The 20,954-nt window shown below is 39.2% G+C and overlaps 1 protein-coding gene across 4 annotated transcripts in view; it reads left to right on the plus strand.

Moving 5' to 3' along the window:
* Positions 1 to 480: 480 nt before the first annotated feature.
* The window catches only part of RB1CC1 (RB1 inducible coiled-coil 1), a 70,725-nt gene continuing 50,251 nt past the window's right edge, over positions 481 to 20,954 (plus strand). For 2 of the 4 annotated variants that reach the window (XM_042837140.1, XM_042837155.1), the window contains exons 1-5: positions 924 to 990; positions 13,430 to 13,542; positions 15,409 to 15,536; positions 17,001 to 17,127; positions 17,382 to 17,552. In XM_042837140.1, coding sequence (XP_042693074.1) covers positions 15,466 to 15,536; positions 17,001 to 17,127; positions 17,382 to 17,552 — 369 coding nt within the window. In that variant the 5' untranslated portion in view covers positions 924 to 990; positions 13,430 to 13,542; positions 15,409 to 15,465. Of the gene's footprint in view, positions 557 to 923; positions 991 to 13,429; positions 13,543 to 15,408; positions 15,537 to 17,000; positions 17,128 to 17,381; positions 17,553 to 20,954 lie in introns of those variants that run through there. The other 2 variants (XM_042837148.1, XM_042837164.1) reach the window with 2 other exon arrangements.

The raw sequence follows: 20,954 nt of genomic DNA on the forward strand, positions 1-20,954 counted from the left end.
TTTATCAAAATGGAAAGCAAGACTGCAGAGCGTTTGCTGCTCACAGGGCTGTGTTTAGCCAATGAATGCATAAAATTATTAGCTATAACTTGAGTGGTACTGCACTGTGCCCTCCCTGTGCCCCGGTTCCAGCTCAGACAGCGTTAATAGTGTGCTGACTTTTGGCTGCTGCAGGACGGTGGGTGCTTTCCCAGGGTCGGGCCCGCATTGCCTGCTGTATGGTAAAGCAGTGTTGCAGAATGCGTGACCCGGCCATGTGTTGCACTTTAAGGGAATATTGTGCAGAACATCCCTAAAACCCACATGCAGTTCAGAGCGAACCTTCCTCACGCCTCTCTAATCTGCTCTCACGTGGCTAAAACTCCATGAGGAAGCCTGAAGTAAGAGAAACCACAAAGCAACGTGTGCAAAGTTCATTTTCGATTTCTCAGGACAGGCACGAGAGGCCGAATCACGGAGCAGTCTCACGGCAGGCTGTATCAAAGTCCTTCCGAGCCCCCAGGGGCCTCAGCGCTTCCCTACGACCCCCGCGGGGAGGAAGCGCCAGGTCAGCAAGGTGAGCGCAACCTTCAGCTAGGGAAGAATCGGTCCGAACGGAATACAACCTCCCGCGTCGCAACCCGCGATGGAGAGAGCTAAATCCGGACGGACCACGGGCACCCTTCACCCTCCCACAGCCCGGGAAGCAGCTATCGCCACCACCGCCGCTTCCGCCCCACGGTTCCTCCTCCGGGCCGCCCTCTCCCGGCATGCGCCGGCGCCGGAAGCCGCTGACGACAATAACAAACATCGGCGGCGGCTGCGCCTGGGCTCCCCGGATCCGCTCTCCCCGGCCGGCCTCGCGCCGCTCGCCCCTCCCTGCCATCGCCGTCCACTGGAGCGCAGCGGCCGCCGAGGCGGCCCTCGCTCCCGCCGCGCCGCGGGGCCTGGCCGTGCCGGTAGGGGGGCTCCGCCGCCGCAGGATGCGCGGGGCCGCCGCCGGACCCTCGGGTGAGTGGCGCCGGGGGAGGCGAGGGCCCCTCCGCGGCCCCGCTCCGCCTCCTCCCTGCCCGCCGCGGGCGCGGGGAGCCTGGCTGGGGGCTGCCGGCGGGCCTCCTTTACTGGGGCTATCGCGAGGGGCGGTGGTTCAGAGGTTGGCCGCGGTGTGAGCGGCGGAGCGTTGGGGGCCGGGGGTGGAGCGCGGCTCGGTGCCGGTTGCAGCCCCGGGGCGGCGGGGGAGCCTGCGGGGCGGCGGCGCCCGGCGGGCTGCGGGCGGGCTGCGGGAGGGCCGGGGCGCTCCTTGCCCGCGGTCCGCTGCCGGGGGAGGGCTGCGCGACGAAGTTACTCCGGAGAATGACTCAGCCCGTGCTTTCGGCCGGGCTCAGCGTGCGGCAGCGCCGTGTTGGCCGGTGCGCTGCCGCCGTTTCCAGTGTTTACTTATCGTTGTTCTCGAGGAAGCGTGTGCCGAGCTCTCCCGTTGTTTTCTCGTTACTGCTTGTGAGCGTGCTGTCAGGCGGCTCTGTGGGGCTGAGCTGCTGCTCGTCCTCAGTGCCCCCGGAGTTGTGAGTGACTGCTGGCTGAGGGTAAAGGCGTGTGTGGGACAGCTGCAGGGGCAGATCCTTGTGACACCTCATCTTTATCTAGAGATTAAAATGATAAATTGTGCCTAAAAGCAAAACACTCAGAAACAACCACCAAATGTTAGTTTTTTTCCTCCTTAAGCAGTAATTATCTTTTTTTTTTTTTTTTTTTTTTTTTTTTTTTTTTTTTTGAGGAAAGACTCTTTTTGTCTGAAGAAGGCTGTTCTGTCAGTGAGCCATTTGATGAGTTCACTTTAAAAGTTTCACCTTTGCCTCATGATGGGAGGGAATGAGGAGGTCATGTGTTGTCTCTCCCTCGATGTAAATGTGTGAAGTAGTTGGCATGGCAGCCTTTAGGGAAGATGCTCTTGAAATTGGTTAGTTCACTGCGCAGTAGAAGATATCTTATCTCTGTTGGACAGATAATGCAGAGGCAGCTCCCAGTTGAGGTTCATATTGTTGGGCAGTATTTTTAGGATGCTAGGTACGAAACGTATTTCAATGAAGGAAACACTGATTATATGTTTAAGTTGTAAACTTTTCTAAAAAAGAACAAATGCTTAAAACAGTCTAGTACCTTGGATGTTTTTAAAAGATAAAGTAAATGAACAAAGAACTGTTATCTATTTTCACAAAAGCTGTAGTGCCAAGGAGAACACACAAGAAAGAAATGAGACATTACTCACTTAGTTTAAATGAAACTGAAGAGAATCTAATGGTACTTACTTTAAAAGCCATCTAAAGCTCAAAATGGTTTTATTTTATTATACTGGGAGTTGTGAAGAAAAAATTAACTTACGAATGTGGATTAAGGACCTTCAGCTGTGCCAGTTATAGATCCAGAAATGCAAGCAGGAACTTTTGGGATAATGCATTAGTGTAAGGTAGACTTAACTGCAATTTGGAAGTCTATTACCATTGTGCAGTTTGTATGGTTTTTGTTTTTTGTTTTTGTTTTTTTCTCTGTAAGCAAAACCAAGTTGTGCTGTAGTCTGTTGACCCAGCCTTCTGCTTGACACAGATTTGGGTTAGTAGTCTCTGGGATCCTACTCAAGGGGCTGGCTCTGTCCCCATGTCATGTTACCATATTTATAATTAGAAGCATACGAGGCAGATTTGCATTTACTGGAGAAGAGGACATTGGTTATTTTGAGGTCTTTTGTGGTGTCTGGTTAAGACATTGCTTGTCCCTGTGAGATCTGAATGCAGTTAAGATTATGTATGGTTCCAGGAGAGCTAAGGTGAAAAGTATAATTCTTAAACCATGCTTAAACTTACACTTTCAGTTATTGTGGTTAAATAGGGTAGGTGTATATGGAAGGAGAGGAATAGCATGAGTCCTGCTCCTTTTGATAAGATGGTGATGGAGTGGGATTGTTTGACAGAAATTTTCACTATCTTAAACTGTAGTGTTGGTGGTTGTCAGTGTGATCCTTAGACCCTTGTTTTTAATCTAGCAGCTAGTTTGAGTAGAAGGCTGACTTAGAACGGTGTGAAAATCTAGAGATTTTTTTATTGTACAAAGTGGATTTGCTTTTATATTACAGTCATGTGAAACAAGTCAAAATGAAAAACTGTTGTCTAAGGTGGGTGCTGTGAGCCATAGCATGCATACCCGGCTGTCATCTGAGCTACTCCAGAGCCATTTGGACACTGTCCCAGCTGTCATGCCTCTCCTACATGTGTATTGCACAAGAGCAGTTGTGCTCCTGATGTTGGGTTCAGAGCTACATGACATTACTTGAGGAATTTCTGAAGAGGAAAATGAAATGGTGAAAAGGTGAAATTCTTTGAAAAATTACCAACTTTGCACTAGACCATAAACTGTTGATATTCTCAGCAGTAGTGGTCAGTGAATAGCAAACACTTGTCTACAAGAAGGATGATTATAATAGTATTGTGTTATACCATCTGAGTGAATGCACTGATCCCAAACAGGCAAAAAAAGTATCGCTAATATGGAAATTACTAACCTACCTGCTAGAGTTAGTGTGCATTTTGTAGCTGATTTGTCAGAGTAGTGATTTGGGAAAACATTTTGAAAGATTCTCATGTGGTCTCTTAGTCATAAAAATGATTGATGATTGAGAAATCACTGACAGTAACTTATTTTATGAACTAGTGAAGGATTCTGTGGCTGTTGTTAAAGTCACTTGTCTATGAATTAAACTTTCGGATACACTTTTAATTTAGTTTTGAGTTCAGTTGAAAAGAAAGTTGGAAGACATTGGGTGTTTTCCTCTGTGGGAAGAACTGGTAGTGGATGTACTTCAGCAATGCTTTCTAAAGCCAGTGGTATTTTAATGTATCTAAGTTGTTAATGATAAATAATATCGAAGTCTGAATTCTTGGCGGTTGTTGATAGAAATATCAAAACAGATTTGTTGATTTAAAATTTTCACTCGGATTCAAATGGGGCGGATTGCAGTTGACTGATCAGGAGAACTACTGGCTGTCAGGAAAATTCTTGCTTATCTTCTGTCTGTCCACAGGTGTGTATTTTCCAGTAGGGTTTTGAGCTCAAACTGTGTACTCAGGCAGTGGCAGTTACTATTGTTGTTACTGTTGACATTTTCTTCTGGGAACTGATTTTGCAGCCAGGCCTGCTGCCTTTATCACATCAAGGTGAAGTGACTATATATAATCTATAGTAGTTGGTGTGTCTAGAAGATCAGCTATTGAAGAAAGGAGTAGCCTGCTTTCTGTATGAAATTACTTGCTGCTCTGTGATGGGCGTTGTTCTCCAGTCTTCATTGGTTACCTGTTGATTGAAAAAATAAAACACCAAACCATTTAGTTGACTTGAGTTTCAGATGTTCCTGATCTGTTTTGCTGTGTTATACTATGTTCTGACTGCAGAGCTCTTTTTTTTATTTCCTTATTTCCTTGCTATGAAATAACTCGTATTTTCTTACCTCTCAAGGGTGGTGTTTTTTTTTTTTTTTTTTTTTTTTTTTTTTTTTTTTTTTTTGTGGTATTTTTACACTTATAGGATATTAAGAAAGTTTTGTTAGTGTTTGGGAAATAGTATGTTCAGCATTAAAATTGCCAGTTTTTTATTTGGACAGAGTGTCTGTATGATAGTCACAGTACAGCAGTCTTCGTTATTATGCTTGGTGATGTGCTTGAAAGGCTAGCGTTGTGCTTTCAGTTTGAACAGGTTGAAGGCAATCACAGAATCATAGAGTCATAGATGTGTATGTAATGTGTATTTCTGAGGTAGAAAGTGGCACTGGAGAAGTAATGAAAGACAAGCTTTACTTCCATTGCAAATTCAAAAATCATACCTTTCAGTGAAACAGTCAGTTCTAAATGGAACTTTTGAGATCTGATATGTGTGAACATTTGAGTTAGCTGCTCAAATTTGGATTGTGCTCATGTTCTCTTTTGTATTTGATGGAACTTATCTGCCATGTTTTTTGTATGAACGAGTATGTTTGTGCTACGTTCTGTCAAATAAGCTCTTTTGTCTGATATGGATGTTGCAGATAAGGCTGCAGCAACTTCCAGTCTTCTAACATATTCTGATACTTCAGGGATTACAAATGTCAGTATTCTGTCTCACATTCTGTTTTGGGTTCATTTATGCCTGCTATTAGTGCTGATATGTCAAAAGTGTAGGTATTTGATCCTTATTTGGTGTAGTTGTGTCTGGAATGGCAGTTTATACTGATAAATGGTGCTTTTAGTGATAGTTTTAGTTCCATCCTCCAGAGTGTATATTTCTATTAAATTCAGATGAAATGGAGGTTCTTATGTAAGAATATATTGTGTAACTGGACTAGCAGCTCTTTTCAAATATATTATGCTTATTTTAGATTGCAGGCATTCTGCTTGTAAATTGGAGATGACTTATTTGCCTATTTTAATTTAAAATACTTTGTATGGATACTTGTATTGCCTACTGATTGGATTTGCATTAAGTTCCTTTCAGTTAACATTTCTTTAAACAAAAAGTGAGAATATCATTTAAAAATTCTCGCATCCCAGTCAGAGCAAAAGAGGGGGTGGAGTGTATAAATTTGCCTTTTCTTATGTCATGTGAAAGACTCGAAGGCAAAATACCAATAAGCTGAACAAAGCATGTGTAATACAACAAAGCAATTTCACATGAATGTTCTGACTGCAAACACCACAACTGGGGTTGAATAAGGTAGAGGTGTAATTGTAGTGTATAAACCTTTGTGGGTGTGGGGTTGGGTTTTTTTTTAATCTCTGAGATTGTCTATTTCTTAAGTTGGTAATATTCCACAGAGGCATTTATTAATGTGCTTTGTTAGCTGCTTTAAACTGCCAAAGATTTATCCAGGAAAAGCAAAGAAGGCCTATTGAAAGCTACTAAATACTTTCTAGATATATTATGTTCTTCATACCCATCATGCAGTTTTTGTCATTTCTCAATATGCTGCTCTTATCCTTTAGATTTGACAGTAGAGGCCTGAAGGTTATTTTTAATTGTGTAAAATGCAAATAGCTGATGTGCCAAAAATCTAGTTGTGATTTTCTTGAATGGCTTTGTAGGAAAGATGGGGTTTATGTCAGTTCTGCAAGTAACTGGTTCTTTGCTTGTCTGTTTCATGTAGTTGTATTTTAAAAAGAATTTGATAAATAGGAGGTGGTTCATAGGTGAAACACTAACTATGAGGAAAAAAGTTTGGAAGCTGCTAATCATTTGAACACTTCAGCAAGACGGCAGTTGATTCCTTTACTGCTGGAAACTTTAATGTTATTCTAAACATTTACCATTTATAAGAAATTAATTCGTACCTGATGGCATGTGTAGTTAGGAATTGGAGTGATGCCTTTTGAAAATTTTCACTTCTCTTCTTGAGTGATAGTGCTGACTTGGTTACCTCTTGTATCCATCGTCTTTTTTCCTGCCCTTAGCTCTGGGGTAATAGTTTGAAGGGCTGTGTGGCAGACAGCAGTCCTTGAAAGAGTTCAAAGTTGTTGCAGCAAAGTAATTCAGTTTACAGCGTGTAACTGGAAAGTTGTGCTGCTGAAAGCTGGTGCAGGGAGAGGATCAGGACAACTGGCTGAGGAAAGAGATTCATAAGGCTGGTGCTCGGACTGTAGTCAGTGTTTTTGATCGTGGTCTTGGTTAGCCAGAGAGAGAGTTAGTGAAGGAGAAGCATTGGTGCTGACTTGTCTGATCTTGATCTAAGACGGAAAGGAATGCTCGTTGGCTGTTTCTTGCGGAATTGTTTGCAAACACAGTAAGATTTTACATGCTAATTATTTTTCAAAAGTTCATTTCTATAGGGGACGCCTTCCCACTTGTATGGAGTTAGTCAGTAACTTGAATAAAACCACCTGAAGCTCTACACACTGAAGAGCACCATTTTTTGTGAAGTATTAATCACCGTAATGTGAGAGAGATAGGTAGTCTGCATTTGTTTTTGAAATAGCAAAGTTATACATTCAAAAAAAGAGGAAAACTGACTCAGCCTTCAGTTAATTTTTGTCAAAGACACAGTTGCAAACAGCTGTGGAAAGACTGTTTCCATCAGTTAACAAACTACTACAAAAAGAGAATGCTTCTACAAAATGTAAGCTGTTTCCTAGCAATAAGAATGTCAGAAAACCTTGGCTTGTTTTCTCATTTGTGTTTGTTAACCAAGATGCAGAAACTTCACTTTCTGACAGATGAGATGTGAGGTTTGGGGTTTTGCGAAAGCTAGTAAACTCCCCCCCCCACACACACACCCTTTTTTTTTTTTTTTTTTTTAAAGCTATTGGAGGGGAAGAAATTGTCTGATTCATATGTGGATTGTATTTTGGCAGTTCCTCAAATACTATGAAAAGAATAATATAAATAGATTCTAACCCTCAGAACTGAAGTTTTATAATTATATACGTATGGAGTCATGACATAATGTCTAATAATATGCTTGTTGCTTCATAAACTTGTTTGAAACTATTTATTTCCTAAATTCGTAAGTTCTTTCTGAACTTGCAAGAAGCTACACTGTTTTGGACCACATCAGTTTTAAAGCTATTCCTTAATACAGTGTTTTCTTATTGTTGTTTCTGCCCAAATGTTGCTTTTGATCTCTTGCTCTTCCACCATTGATGCTGAGGATCTGTGGAGGAGGTGTCACTCCACCTGTACTGCTGAACAGGGAGAACAGAGGTAGCTTCCATGTTATTCAGAGTTGCTCCCTCATTCACGTGGTGTAAATTATATTTCCTGAAACTGAAAAGCTAAAGATGGAGTTGATGTTTTGCAAAATGCCTAATAAAACAGAACAAAACAAACAAAAAAACCAACCCTCAAAAACCAAAAAGAGAAAGAAGTAAAACTGTGCCATACTTCTGAGTTTTGAAATTCCTCTTTAATGAATTGGGAAGTAGGGACATTTGGCACATTTCCTGATTGCTGTGCAGAATTGCAGCATCTTTCCTGTTTTAAGAGCATAAGAGACTTGCTTGACTGACCAGTTGGTGAGTTTGAGAACAATGCAGTGACTGCTGGAGATGCTTTATTTAACTGGTTCTGTGCCTGTGCACATCTCAGTGCTGTATAAATAAAGCTACATGTGGCACCTTGCAGATACTGGGGTTTGGCAGCCTTACATGAAGATGGCATTGAGCAAGGTTTTAATGCTTGTAAGGTGGTGATGGGAGATAGGATTGCCTCTTACAGTAAAGTGTGTTTTGTCCATTAGATATGGCTTGCTTAAAAGTTTTTGGGGGGATAAGCAATTAATTTTTTTCCTGAATCCTGTTCAGAACAGGCTCTGCTGGGTGTTTACCATGTAGCTCAACCAACCTTATCCTGGGATATATCAAAATAATGTGACTAGCAGGTTGAGGGAGGCAGTTGTCCTCTTCTACTCAGCTCTTGTAAGGCTCCACCCTGCAGCGCTGTGCTCAACTCTGGGTACTCTAGCACAGGAGGGACGAGAAGCTGTTGTCTCCTCTGCACCCGAACCAACAAGAATGATCAGAGCACATCCTTAAAGAGAGGCTGAAGTAGCTAGGCTTCTTTAGCCTGGAGAAGGACTGGGCTCCAGGGAGACCTCAGTGTGGCCTTTCAGGACCCAAAAGGGGCCTAGAAGAAACCTGAAGAAGGGGCTCTGTGTGAGTGAATGTAGTGACGGGACAAGGAATAATGGCTTTAAATGGAAATAGAGTAGATTTATTTTAGATCTTAGAAGTAAATTCTTCTCTGTGAGAGTGGTGAGGCATTGGCACAGGCTGTCAGGAAGCTGTGGATGCCCTATACCTAAAAGTGTTCAGGGGCAGGTTGAATGGGCCCTGATGGACCCTAACCCTGGGCCCTGATTTAGTGGGTAGAAACCTTGCTTATAATAGGGGAGTTGAAACTGAGAGGTTTTTAAGGTCCCTTCCAACCCAAACCACTCTGTGATACGTTAATTTAAGTTTATTTTAAGGAGTGTTTTCTTTGACCAGTCAGTTGTCCAGATAATGGTATGCATTTTCATTGTGTTTTTTGTTATTTATTTATTTGTTTGTTTATTTAAACTAAGCTGTTTGCACTACTAAAAGCAGTGGTAGAGAATGTATACTATCCTTGTGAGGACATCATGTCTGTTCTAGGTGATCATAGTGGCCTTCTGCAAAATGAAGATGCCTCTGATTAGAAGCATTAGTAGCAGTACTGAATAAAGCTCCTTTTAAACATCACTTTACATGAAGAAAGTTGTTTATTTCCTTAAGTTCAGCCTTAGTCTCTATGTTCCTTTTCCTTTGATATTAGGAAGAGTGCTGTAAAATCCTTTACTTGTGAAGTGTGAAAGTTAGACAAAGAGATCATTTTTAGAAGGGCACCTGAAAAAGCAAAGGAAGTAGAGGCAGAATACAGATTTGCAGAAGAAAGATTCAACTGAAAGGAACATTACATTCTCCTTGAGGGGAGGTGTATTCCAAATGAGATAACTCAGTGAGTAAGAAATAGCACGTGAGGTTTTTTTGTTGTTGTTTTTTTAGCATGTGATGGACTTGCCAGACTTTGCCTTGAATGAATTACCCTTTTGACAGGTAGAAATTCTATCTACATTGATCTACTGTGAGAAATTGGACTCATGTAATCGCAGGTAGTATTTCTGATTCATATGGAAGCAATATCAGTTATTACCGGCAATGTAACCTTAGTGGGTCCTCAATAAGAAAACGTTCCTTTATCAGCATTATGCAGGTGATGTTCCTAAACAGCTATGTGAATGCCTGATAATTAATGATGTGGCATTGCAAGCTTCTGAATGAATAGTGGGGGTACTGCCTTGCTTGACTACTTAGAACTAGTTCTGTCTGTATTTAGAATTGTATTTCTTTCAATCTGAAGATATGTGGGGGTGGTGTGGGAAGGAAAGAGTTTGGACTTCTTGGTCTTCTCTGATCTCAGAGATGAAGCACTGATGAGTACAGCACTTTGCAGATATGAAGTAATGCTTCTCCAGGCACTAAAAGCAAGGTACCTTTTACTGCTGATGTGTTTCTGTAAAAGGAATGCAAAACACTTGGGATTAAAGAAAAGCAATGACTTTGGCATCATTTAGTTTAAATTCTAGCTAGTTAAATTAAAATGTTTTGGTAACTCAGATTGTTAAAATTTGGTTCATAATGCCCCTTTCAGCACAGTCAGTGTAGATAAACATTCATTTTTGTCTTTGTCCTGCCTTGAATGCAGATTTTATTGTTTTGAGTTTGTAAAGTTAGAAAGAATTGTACTGTGAAGCAGTGGAACAGTCACAATTGGGTAATGGAATAGGGATTCTGCGATTAATGGCAGAAATGGATGGCTAATGTAGCCATAGGATTATTTATGGAGTGCTGTGAAACCCATGACGTCTGTGGTGTTTTTACAAAAGGGAAAGGTCTGTAAACAGACATTCATTTCCTTTTACAGATGCAGGATCAGTGAATGTGTTCTGAACTAAATAAGCTACATTTGAAAATTTCTGAACAACATGCATTGAAAGTATTGATCAGCACAGACTTAAAAAGTTGCCAGTTGTTTCAGAGTTTATAGTGGGTAGGACAGTCTTGTAAGGTGAAGCAGATGTAGCTCTATGTACCTGTTCTATGTATGCAATGTAAACACAATGTAGAGCAATGAAATAAATGTTACATTGTCAGCATAACATATTCATGGCTGTTTTTGGCGTTAGGTAATGCAGCAACATACATATTTGAATTAGTTTTTGGAGGTTTTTCTACCACATTCTATTCTGACCTTTGTTTTTGTCACCTCATTCTTTTTCTTATATTCATTTCTACCATATTCTGTCTGTTCTGGGAATTGCTACAGCAATTTCTGTTTCTAAATTTTCAACACTTAATGATGTTGCTGATCATTCCTGGCTGGTTATCATATAAATTTCTATAATCTGAAAGATAATGTATACTACAGACGTAATGCTGCAGGACAGTTTCCAATTACACAGTTAGCCTCTTTGTCTTTGGTAGTTCTTTACTATGAAAGTGGTGAAATGCTGGAACAGGCTGCCCAGAGAAGTTGTGAATGTCCCGTCCTTAGATGTGTTCAAGGCCAGGTTGGATGGGGCCCTGGGCAGCCCGGTCTAGTGTTAAATATGGAGGTTGGTGGCCCTGCATGTGGCAGGGTGGCTGGAGATTCATGATCCTTGAGGTCCCTTCCAGTCCAAACCATTCTGTGATTCTGTAGTTGTCAAATGTTGTAATTTTTCGACTTCTATTAAAAAAGAGGTGAATAATTTCAGCACTGAAGCACTAAGAAGCTTGAAACTTAGTGTACTGTGTCACAGAAAAGATTGTGAAATTCTCTTAACAGCCTACTGAAATAATGCTAAGAGTAGTAACATGTGTTTGTGGATATATATTCTGTTGAAACTTGATTGTTGTTGACTTTCACTCTAGGCTTAAGTGGAAAACTTTTTTGTTATTGTTGAATTGTATTCTTGAATTCTAGGAGTAAACTCAAAAAGCAGTGGGATATGTAGCTGACTTGGCTTGAATTGGCCTACTTTAACCTGACTTCTCGAAGAAAGGAGACTTGGACAACTGTGAATAAACTTAATGCATCTCCTCCCTTAACTAATCTTGGGCTTTGTTGGACATGGTCAGCCAAGCGTTGTCCAGAGAAAAGAAGGGTAGCAAGAGCTCTCAACATTAGTTTTCTTAAAGAGATCTGAAAGCAGGCAGCTGAGCTTAGTAGTGTCCTCAGCAGGATGGTTCCTGCTGGAGGGAGAGCTGCAGCCTGCCCTCAGTAGGGCAGAGGTGCTGGCACAGCTTCCTGGAGAAGCTGTGGATGCCTTATCTCTGGGAGTACTCAAGGCCAGGTTGGATAGGAACCTGGGCAGCTGAGCTGGTGGGGGGCAGCCCTGTCCATAGCAGGGGACTTTAACTGGGTGATTTTTAAGGTCCCTTCCAAACCCAAGCCGTTCTGTTATTCTTTGAGTGCACAAATTTGTCCTGCCAGTCAGTGTAGCCCAGTTCCCCAGGACTGATTGCTAGCTTGTTTGTTGAGTGATAGAAGCAATGCTTGATTTCTAACTTTTTAGTGGTCTCAAAGGAATTAGAATGATAGCAGTTATAGTACTGGGGGCCACCTTTGTGTTAGTAGTTTCTTACAATTTGTGGTAATGTCCATTACTGCAATCTAAAGCAAATGTTGCAAATGTTGCTGGATATACTTTGTCCAGGTACAATTACTGCCAATGGCCAAAACAGGGACGCTTCTATTGATAATTTTGCAATAGTAATTCTTAAACACATTACTTTTTCCATTTTATTGCATCTTTGCTTCTGAGTAGGTGATGTATGTGCCTTTTGAATAGGTGGAAGGAAGGAGGCTCAGGAGAGAGGAAGACAACTTCAAAGCTCAGATAACTAGCTGCTGACAAAGTGACATCTGTTTCATGCATGTAAAATACAGTTGTGTATTTTTCTCCTTGTTCATAATGTTTGCAAGTTTGGGACGAAGAGTTTGTTTTTGATTTACCCTTAGTCACGGGTTGTGTAAAATGAGTTACATGTTCTAATGTTTTTTTGGGGGCTTCAGCAATCCTATTTTTAGTAATGGATTATCACCCTTTATAGCACCCGATCATCTTCTCAGAAAGCTTGCTAGGGCATTAACGGGGTAGAAATAGTATTTGTTGCAATTCAGAATTTGAGCGTGCAGTTTGCTGACTGCTGTTGTGGCAGTTGCACTCAGTGGGTTACTGAGCCCAATTGTCTGCCGCTGCTTTTCCTGCCAAGGGTTCCTTCTCCTTCAGCACTGTTATCTGAGCGGTAACAGTTAAAATGAGCTATCTTAGCTTTAAAAGACTGCTGATCTGGCTCACTTTGGTTGTAGTTGTAACACCAGTTCTGGGAGAGGAAGCCTCTGGCGAGGATGCCACTGACAAGCACCTATTTTGCAAATAGGTGACTGGCTTAACAAGGTTACCTAAAGGAAAGGAGTGTTTATTCCTGAAGGTGCCTGTTGGATACATCTGCAAGATAGAACTGTTGATTACACAGCATAGCATACATGCCGTTTTACTCTGATTTCCCTTAGATCAATTGTGTTGTGACTTTCTGTTTCACTGTTAGCATCATGTAAGAATTCTGCGCTGGTTCTGAAAAAGTAATTTCAGCTGATGGAAGCTCAGGCAGTTCTCTTTAGTGAACTAACTCTCTTGTATGCACTGGAAAATGTTACAGCTATTTAAATGCAGTTTTTGTGGAAAAAGACTCAGGTGTGTAGCAGTTTTGAGTAGACTTGTGACTAGATGGCATTGTTAATAAATTAAAAGAATATCACTTTTTTTTTTTTTTAATAGCATCGTCATACATTATTTCGGTGTTTGTTGCAGCGGTAGCCATAAAATCCTGATATTTTAATGATACCTGTAGTTATGTTCTGTATATTTTCTTTACAGATCTTCTCTGGTTTTGAACAGCCATGCTACTCTGTTGCCAAAATCGAGTACAGCAAATGCTCATTTATTCTCTTGTATTTGAAGAAGGTGATAGCTGTGTGTAGCGCCTGAAGGTAACTCTTGCTTTACTTAAAGTTGGAAAGTCTGAGACTGCTGATGCATGCATGACAGATGCTGCCATAAAATATTTGATCTTCTTTCAGTGCTTTAAATGGTTAACTGTGGTGTTAAGAATGGGATGGATTGATTAAAATTTCTCTTTCTGTACATGAACAGAATGAGGTTTCTGGACAGATTATCACCAGATTTTGCAAAGTAATTTTTATATGGAAAGTAAATATGATGCAATTATTTGACTAAGTGGGAAAGAGGTGTTCCCTGCTGCTTGTGTTAATGTTATATTTAATGTGTCTGTTTCTAATTTTACATGGAGCGTAGTCACAAATAATGCCTGTTGTGGAAATAAGTTTCTCTGTACTTTTAAGTCCCATTTGTTATATAGCTTAGGGCAGAAAAATTAATAATGAATTACTGCTGGTTTGTTCTTGAGGTTTGATAGTTTTTGTCTGTTTAGTAAGTTTCTTTATGGAATATGTTTTCTACAGAGATGATTTTTTTTATTTGACATGGTTCTCCTTCCCATATGATGTTCTTTCTTGATAATATGCATATCTCTGCTAGTTTATGTGCTACAATTAATACTTGAAATATGTGAGTATTCATGGAAGAGAACTAAGGACTGTCTGGAATTGTTTATCTGGTAGAACTACCTTCCTAGCCCTGCACACTTCAATAGTGGTTTTGTTATTTTCTTTTATGGATTATGAGGCTTTTTATTCTGTAGACAAAAATAAATGCAAATTCAAGCTCATTTTAGAATAATACAGTTAGCTGTGTAGATCTTGTACGTGTTCTTATTTCAGGGAAAGGAGCATCTTGTACTTCCTGTGAAGTAATTTAATGCAAAAAGTCTTTTCTATAATGGTCCAGAAATATAGCTGAGGCTAAAACTTCTACATCTTACTGTTTCATAACCCTTTTACATTAAAAAAAAAAAAAAAAAAAAAATTACAGTGCTTTAGTGATTGCAGTGATAGTGTACTTTTGCAGCCACTCCATTAGCGCATAAGAAATTATTCACAAATTTAAGAGTTTCTGTGGAGGAGAAGAGGAATAGGTGCAGAAGTATGAAGCCTTTCAAAGACAAAATAACATATCTAAGAATGTCTTACAAAGCAATTAAATGTTTTCTTCTGATGTGTATACGGGAAGAAAAAGCGCGTATAGTCGTTTATCTAGAAATTTGTGGGGCACAGGAGTGAAAGTATTCTGAGATGCACTGTCTTTTTTTGATCACTGCATAATGGCTAGTAGTAACTAAGGCTATAGAGTTAGCTAGTGCTGAAAACAGAAAAATCTGTAGATTTGTTGATTGTGTCTGTCTGTAGTTAACTAATCGTTTTTAAAAACTACTTTTCTGGGGGTTTGATGTTCTCTTTCATGTGAGTGGAAAAACAACGCCTGTGGTAATAACCAGTAGCAAGGCTTTGTTGCTGTACATTGGGAGATGAGTACTTAGACCATTTTGTTATTTGTAAAGAGCAGAAAAGGTAACTAGAAATAACTTTTGCAGGGGAATTAAAAATGTATTTTATAACTTTAAAAAAAAAAAAAAAAAAAAAGCCAGGTAATGATCTGGGATGTTGCCCCTCTTCAACTGAAAGTTGTCTTCCCCTCCCTTCCTTGTCCATCCCCACTGTAACTTTCCGTGTGTTTCTCTAGCCCGTTCACAAGTCAGAAAGCTTCCTGTGCCCATGGTTCTTGTAGGATAAGCATCTGTATGTTCAGTAACAAAGAACTGGAATATGAAAAGCAGTGTGTTCACCCTCTATATAGCTAAAAGCTATAAAGTACATACTTCTTATAACTCCTATGTGAAACTGACACTTTTTTTTTTTTTTTTTTTTTTTTTTTTACAGTTTCTAAATGATTTTAGCAGTGGAAGTGATAAGCTTCAGAAACCTAAAGAAATCATCATGAAGCTATATGTATTTCTGGTCAACACTGGAACTACTCTTACCTTTGACACAGAGCTTGCTGTACAAAAGTAAGAAAGTAAAGCGATTACTTTTTTTGAAAAATCTGTCAGAATTACATCTGGTCTTCTGTGATCTTTTGCTGAATAGCATTTTTATGTTTTATTTATTGACATCATAAGATTACACATTGTTTTTCTTCTCACAGTATTTTACATTTTCTGAATAAAATATGTGTTCCATGTAGACTGCATAAACTGAATGCTGAAGAACAAGCATGTAGGTATCTGTCTGATGCCCATGGTGGAAAAACTCGGTTCTGTTATATAAGACTCTAATTTGTGTTACAACATTCTGTATGTAAAACATGGACTTCCGCACTGCCAACTGCGTGATACAGCAGTAGTTTAGATTCCCAGTGAAGTCCCAACAACTTGACTATTACTGTTTTTTTTTTCCATTGCACAATAAAAGCATCTTGTAATCTTAATAATGTTTTATAAAGACCTATATGTACTGGGTATACTGAAACATGTTCTGCTGTTTGAGAGTACTGGTCTAATACAGTAAATCTTGTATATCATCGTCATAGCTCATATGTTTGGTGCCAACCTTCCAGGCTGTTTTCCTGTTCTGTCAGTGGTGAATGACTAACAGGTAACGGATGTGTATGCTGAAACATGGGCTGGGTAATGCTGCTTAAAAGACTTCCATGGAAGTGCTAAGGTCCACTGTTTCCTTCCTCCTGAATTTCTGTTTGTGATTTTCATGACTCAGCAAGTGAATTTGGATTTTAAAACATTGGAGTAGAAGGGCCCTAACAGTGTACATAGAGTGATTTTTTTTATTTTTATTTTTATTTTTATTTTTATTTTTATTTTTTTTTGTTCTATAAAAATAGAACTGCTGGGGATATTACTGAGGATGAGATAAAATATTTCATCTCAACCATTTTGGATCTACTGGGTCATGAAGCTTGTGAAGGGACTAGACTATAATACATGTGATGAGTGTCTGAGGGAACTGGGGTTGCTTAGCCTGCAGGAAAAGAAACCAAGGGGAGACATCATTGCTCTCTACAACTACTTTTAAGGAGATTGCAGTGGGGAGGGTATCAGTCCATTTTCTCATGATAGGACACAAGGAAATGACCTCAAGTTGCACCAGGGGAAGTTTAAATTGGAAAGCAGGAGAGCATAGATAGGCTTTGGAATGGGCTGCTTGGAATGATGGTAGTAGATTTGCCGTCCTTGGAGATATTAAAGAGATGTGTGATTTTTCCAATTGATTTACAGATATGTCAATACCTCTGTGTGTTCTCTGGTACACTGAGACGTTCTGTCCTAAATTACAGTGAGGTACAACATCTGAACTGCCAGACAGGGTACCTAATGGCCTGACATGAGCCAACTTTTCACTGAGTCTGATATTTTTTTTGAAGAAAAATGGATGGACAAGACAAAATAAAGACTGTTCAGTTGATCAGTTTAACTTGACACGTGTTGATGTTATCTTCTTGCCCCTGTTTTTTCTAGCGTGGCTGATCTGAAACATGCAATACAAGCAAAGTATAAGATTGCCATTCAGCACCAGGTATTGGTAGTCAATGGAGGAGAGTGTATGGCTCCAGACAGAAGAGTGTGTAGTTACAGTGCTGGAACAGTAAGTGCACATTGCATTCATAATCTAAACTGTCCTTTAAAGAAGAAGGAAAAAAAGTATTCTACTGAGGGATTTTCAAGTATTTTTTTTTTTCAGTTTGCTGCATTCCTTTACTTTGAGAAACTTTTTTTAAATGTGTACAGCTTATAAATGTAGAATGTTCTGAAAATGTTACTCGTATGATGGAATAATTGGTGATTGAACAGTGTATTGTCTTTACTTAATACTTGGTTTCATTTTCTTTCTGAATGTAGGACACCAACCCAATTTTCTTATTCAACAAAGAAATGATTTTGTGTGAGCGCCCACCAGCCATTCCCAAAACCACATTTTCAGCAGAGAATGAGATGGAATTGAAAGTGGAAGAATCTCTCATGATGCCTGCAGTTTTCCATACAGTGGCATCACGAACACAGCTTGCTGTGGTAAGTAAATTCTTAGTGTACTTGAACAACAAAGAGCAATAACCTTTCTGTATATCAGATTGGTAGCTTGATACAAACTTTGAAATAGTTTGAAAATAGCATATTGGTGATGGTGTATTCATCAAAGCCTTTGTCTTTAAGATTCAAGGTAGGTACTAAAGCATGCTTGCTCTTCAGCATCTTCAAAGCTTCTTTCAAAAGCAAATGTAATACAGCTTAATGGATGCATGTGTTTTCAACATTTGCAAAATAAAAGCAATCTGGTTTTTGTTTTGGGCTCCTGCCCTCACGCTTTGCCTTGTTTTCAGTGTCTTTAGTCTGCCTCAACCTGAAAGAAGAAAAGTTAGTTTGGAAATGCTGTTGACCCGGGTAGAAAATTTGTGGTATATGTTTTCAAACTGCCTTTCTGATCTTCTGTTTCATTTTATGCATCTAATCCACTGGTGAGGAATTCATAAAACTGAACTTCCTTTTCCCAAAATGCGTTCAGATCTTTTCTTACTGAGTAGTCACTTCTAGTTGCATAGAAAGTAAACTCAGAATTCCAGGTTGATTATTGCCATATTACTCTGATAAGGAGGGACTGGTGCCCTGCTACAAGAGCATTAAGGTACTGCATATGTGCTACGAACAGCTGCATGTTCAAGAATGTGGCACAGCATATTCAGTAGCTGAATTGATTGATTTTTGCTGATAGTATCCTCACTTTTCAAATTTGGCATTCCAAATTTAACTGTTTCTGCTAACTCTAAGGATTATTTAAACTTCCAGCTGCTGGCACTGGGGAATGGTTATGTTAACGCAGACTGAATAGCTGTATATGGTTTTAGCATGTTGGCTTGGTAATAGTTTCTGAGTTTCAGTAGCAACTTCTAGTCTAAAAGAATATCTAACACTTGAAGTGACTGTTCTTTTTTTTTCTGATTTCATACAGCTGAATTCAGAGGAAAGTGTCAAATCATGCATGTAGTATGAAAGTTTTGTTTTGTTTCTCTGCTTTTTTTTTTTTTTCCCTTGGCCTCTCAGGAATGGATGAAGGGGAAAGTCAACCTAAATAATCTAATACTAACTTTTTGTCTGATTTAAGGTGAGGATTGAGTCCCATAAACACTCTCCTCTCTATTACCTGTTGACAGTTCTTGCTGACTTAGTAAATAGGACCTTGAGTAATTAGGATTCTGTGAATCATATGACTCATACTGGGAAGAGTAGTGATGTGAATTCATCTAAGAGTAGGAGGGTTTTCATCTGTACTACTTGAGGAGTGTGAGAATTGTGTGGATTTTTTTCCAGCAGCTGAGACTGAAATGTTCTAAAACTGTTTTTTTGTGAGGTGTTAAGAAGATTTTATAAAAGTAATTAAGACAAGTATCTGTTAAATGTTTAACATATTGATGGATTTGATAGAAAAAAGTGTTATATTCTTCACATATGTGCTTTACTTGGTGTAATGGAAGTGAAAGGTGATGTTACCATCTCTCATTTCCCACTGTTGATATTTTCTTCTTTTACTCCATCTCTGAAGGGGAAAAATTAAAGTGGCAGTTACGTGATATCGAAAATTTTTAACTTCAGTTTTGGCCCACTGAAGTTAGTGTACACTGGTAAATAAATTGATTTAATTATTCTGGATTAAGCTTTTTGTATTCCAGGAGTGTTGATTTTTAGTTGTTTTTTTTGTTTTGTTTTTGTTTTTTTTTCGTAAGTGCACTAATACTTGAAGTTGAAGTGAGTCTTCTTTCTCTTCTCCTTCAATTACGAAGGTTATATTAATACGCACAACAAGCAAGTTCATTGCAGTATTTCTGTGTTAAAGTAGTTCTTCATATCTTCACTTGTTCTAGTGGCATGCCTTCTGTAAGGGAAGCACATATTTCAGAAATAATCTCCGAGCCTATGTGTGAAGTATAGATTTTATTGGCCAACTGAAGCTGCAGCATTTAGCTTAAGACTATGAAGTTTACTTCGTGATTGATCTTCAGCTGATTTCCACAGAGTAAAGAAATCTTTCCATGCTTGGTGACATCTATTATTTTTTTTTGATGAGGGGGATAATGGTAATATCTGGAAGGTCCTTCGTTCTATTGTAGTAGAATTGAGTTATTCTAGTATGCACATTAATTTTCTGAAAAACTGTCTTCTGTCCTATTCTTTTGAAGAAAAAAAATAATAAAGACTGAATAGATAGTTTTATTCTTAAATCCGTTGTCTCTTTATACTTTGTTAATTTTATCCAGTATTTTAAATATTTCAAAATCATAGGCTTTGTATTTGGCTGTGGAAGTGCACTGGGTACTTTTCTGGGAGTTCAGCGGAATAAGAAAACCATCCTGCCTAATAGAAGATGAGAAAATAGGCTCTTCTAACTTAAGATGTACAGGAGTGTGAAAATGCCATAAAGAAGTATTGCAGTGTTATACTCCACTGATCTGTCTTGTTGCCTGCTTGAAACATATTGAGCAGTGATTCAGAAGAAACTGAGGGGAAGGCTGCAAACGTGATGAGGAAATTGATCTTCTTTAAAGTTCTTTGTAAGTGTATGATTTGGGAGGAAGAGGAAACATGGGAATTCTTCTCACAATTGATTGAGATACAGGGAGAGAAGAGAGGCTCTGAACCGTCACAGTTGTGGGAATGATGTGTACAGTATACTTACTGTGGTTTTGGATACTAGACTTAAAATGAAAAATATGCAGTATAAAGATCCAAGGTTTGCCTTGTTGTAGAGAGAGAGATTTTCTGTGTTACCAGAAAAGCAGAATTGCAGTTGTAAATAGTGTTTTTGCCTGTTGTAATTATTCAGGGAATCTAACTAATGATAATTTACTTATAGAAGGTATTAATTACAATGATATTTTATCTAAATTGTTCCTTGTAATACAAAACCTTATTTTGTCAAGAATGAGACAGTGATGTGCAGCTATTTAAAAGTAGTGGAGATATTTTATAGCTGCCAATTTATTTTTTATTTGGAATATGGTCTGCTTATTAGACAAGCAGTAACATTTAAAAATCAGACTTGATAAGTAAATGCAGTAGTAAAAACTGCTTAGAAGTTGGCTTTCGACTTTGCAGAACCTCCTGTAGCTTGTGGCCAACTTCTAATTTATTAATAGGCAAACTTGTTTTCTTCTATGGAAGGTTATGTGTGTTTTGGAGTGATGGCTTTTGTTTTCATTTTGGTTCTCCCTCATATTAAATCTATTTGAAAACTATTGAAATCATTTTTTTGGCACCTGTGAGTTGTACTGTGCTGCAAAACTGTGTCACGGGGTTTTTTCATCCTTAGTTTGAACTTTATTTATACTGTAGAGAATGTACACAGGTATTTCTGATTTACGTTCTGATCTGTACTTTGTATATACTGGTAAACAGTCTTTTACAGTTTCTATTTGCAAAACC

Source organism: Centrocercus urophasianus, unplaced genomic scaffold (assembly GCF_019232065.1).
Source record: "Centrocercus urophasianus isolate 14NV4802_14NV808 unplaced genomic scaffold, USGS_Curo_1.0 seq_11, whole genome shotgun sequence".
Lineage (NCBI taxonomy): Eukaryota > Metazoa > Chordata > Aves > Galliformes > Phasianidae > Centrocercus > Centrocercus urophasianus.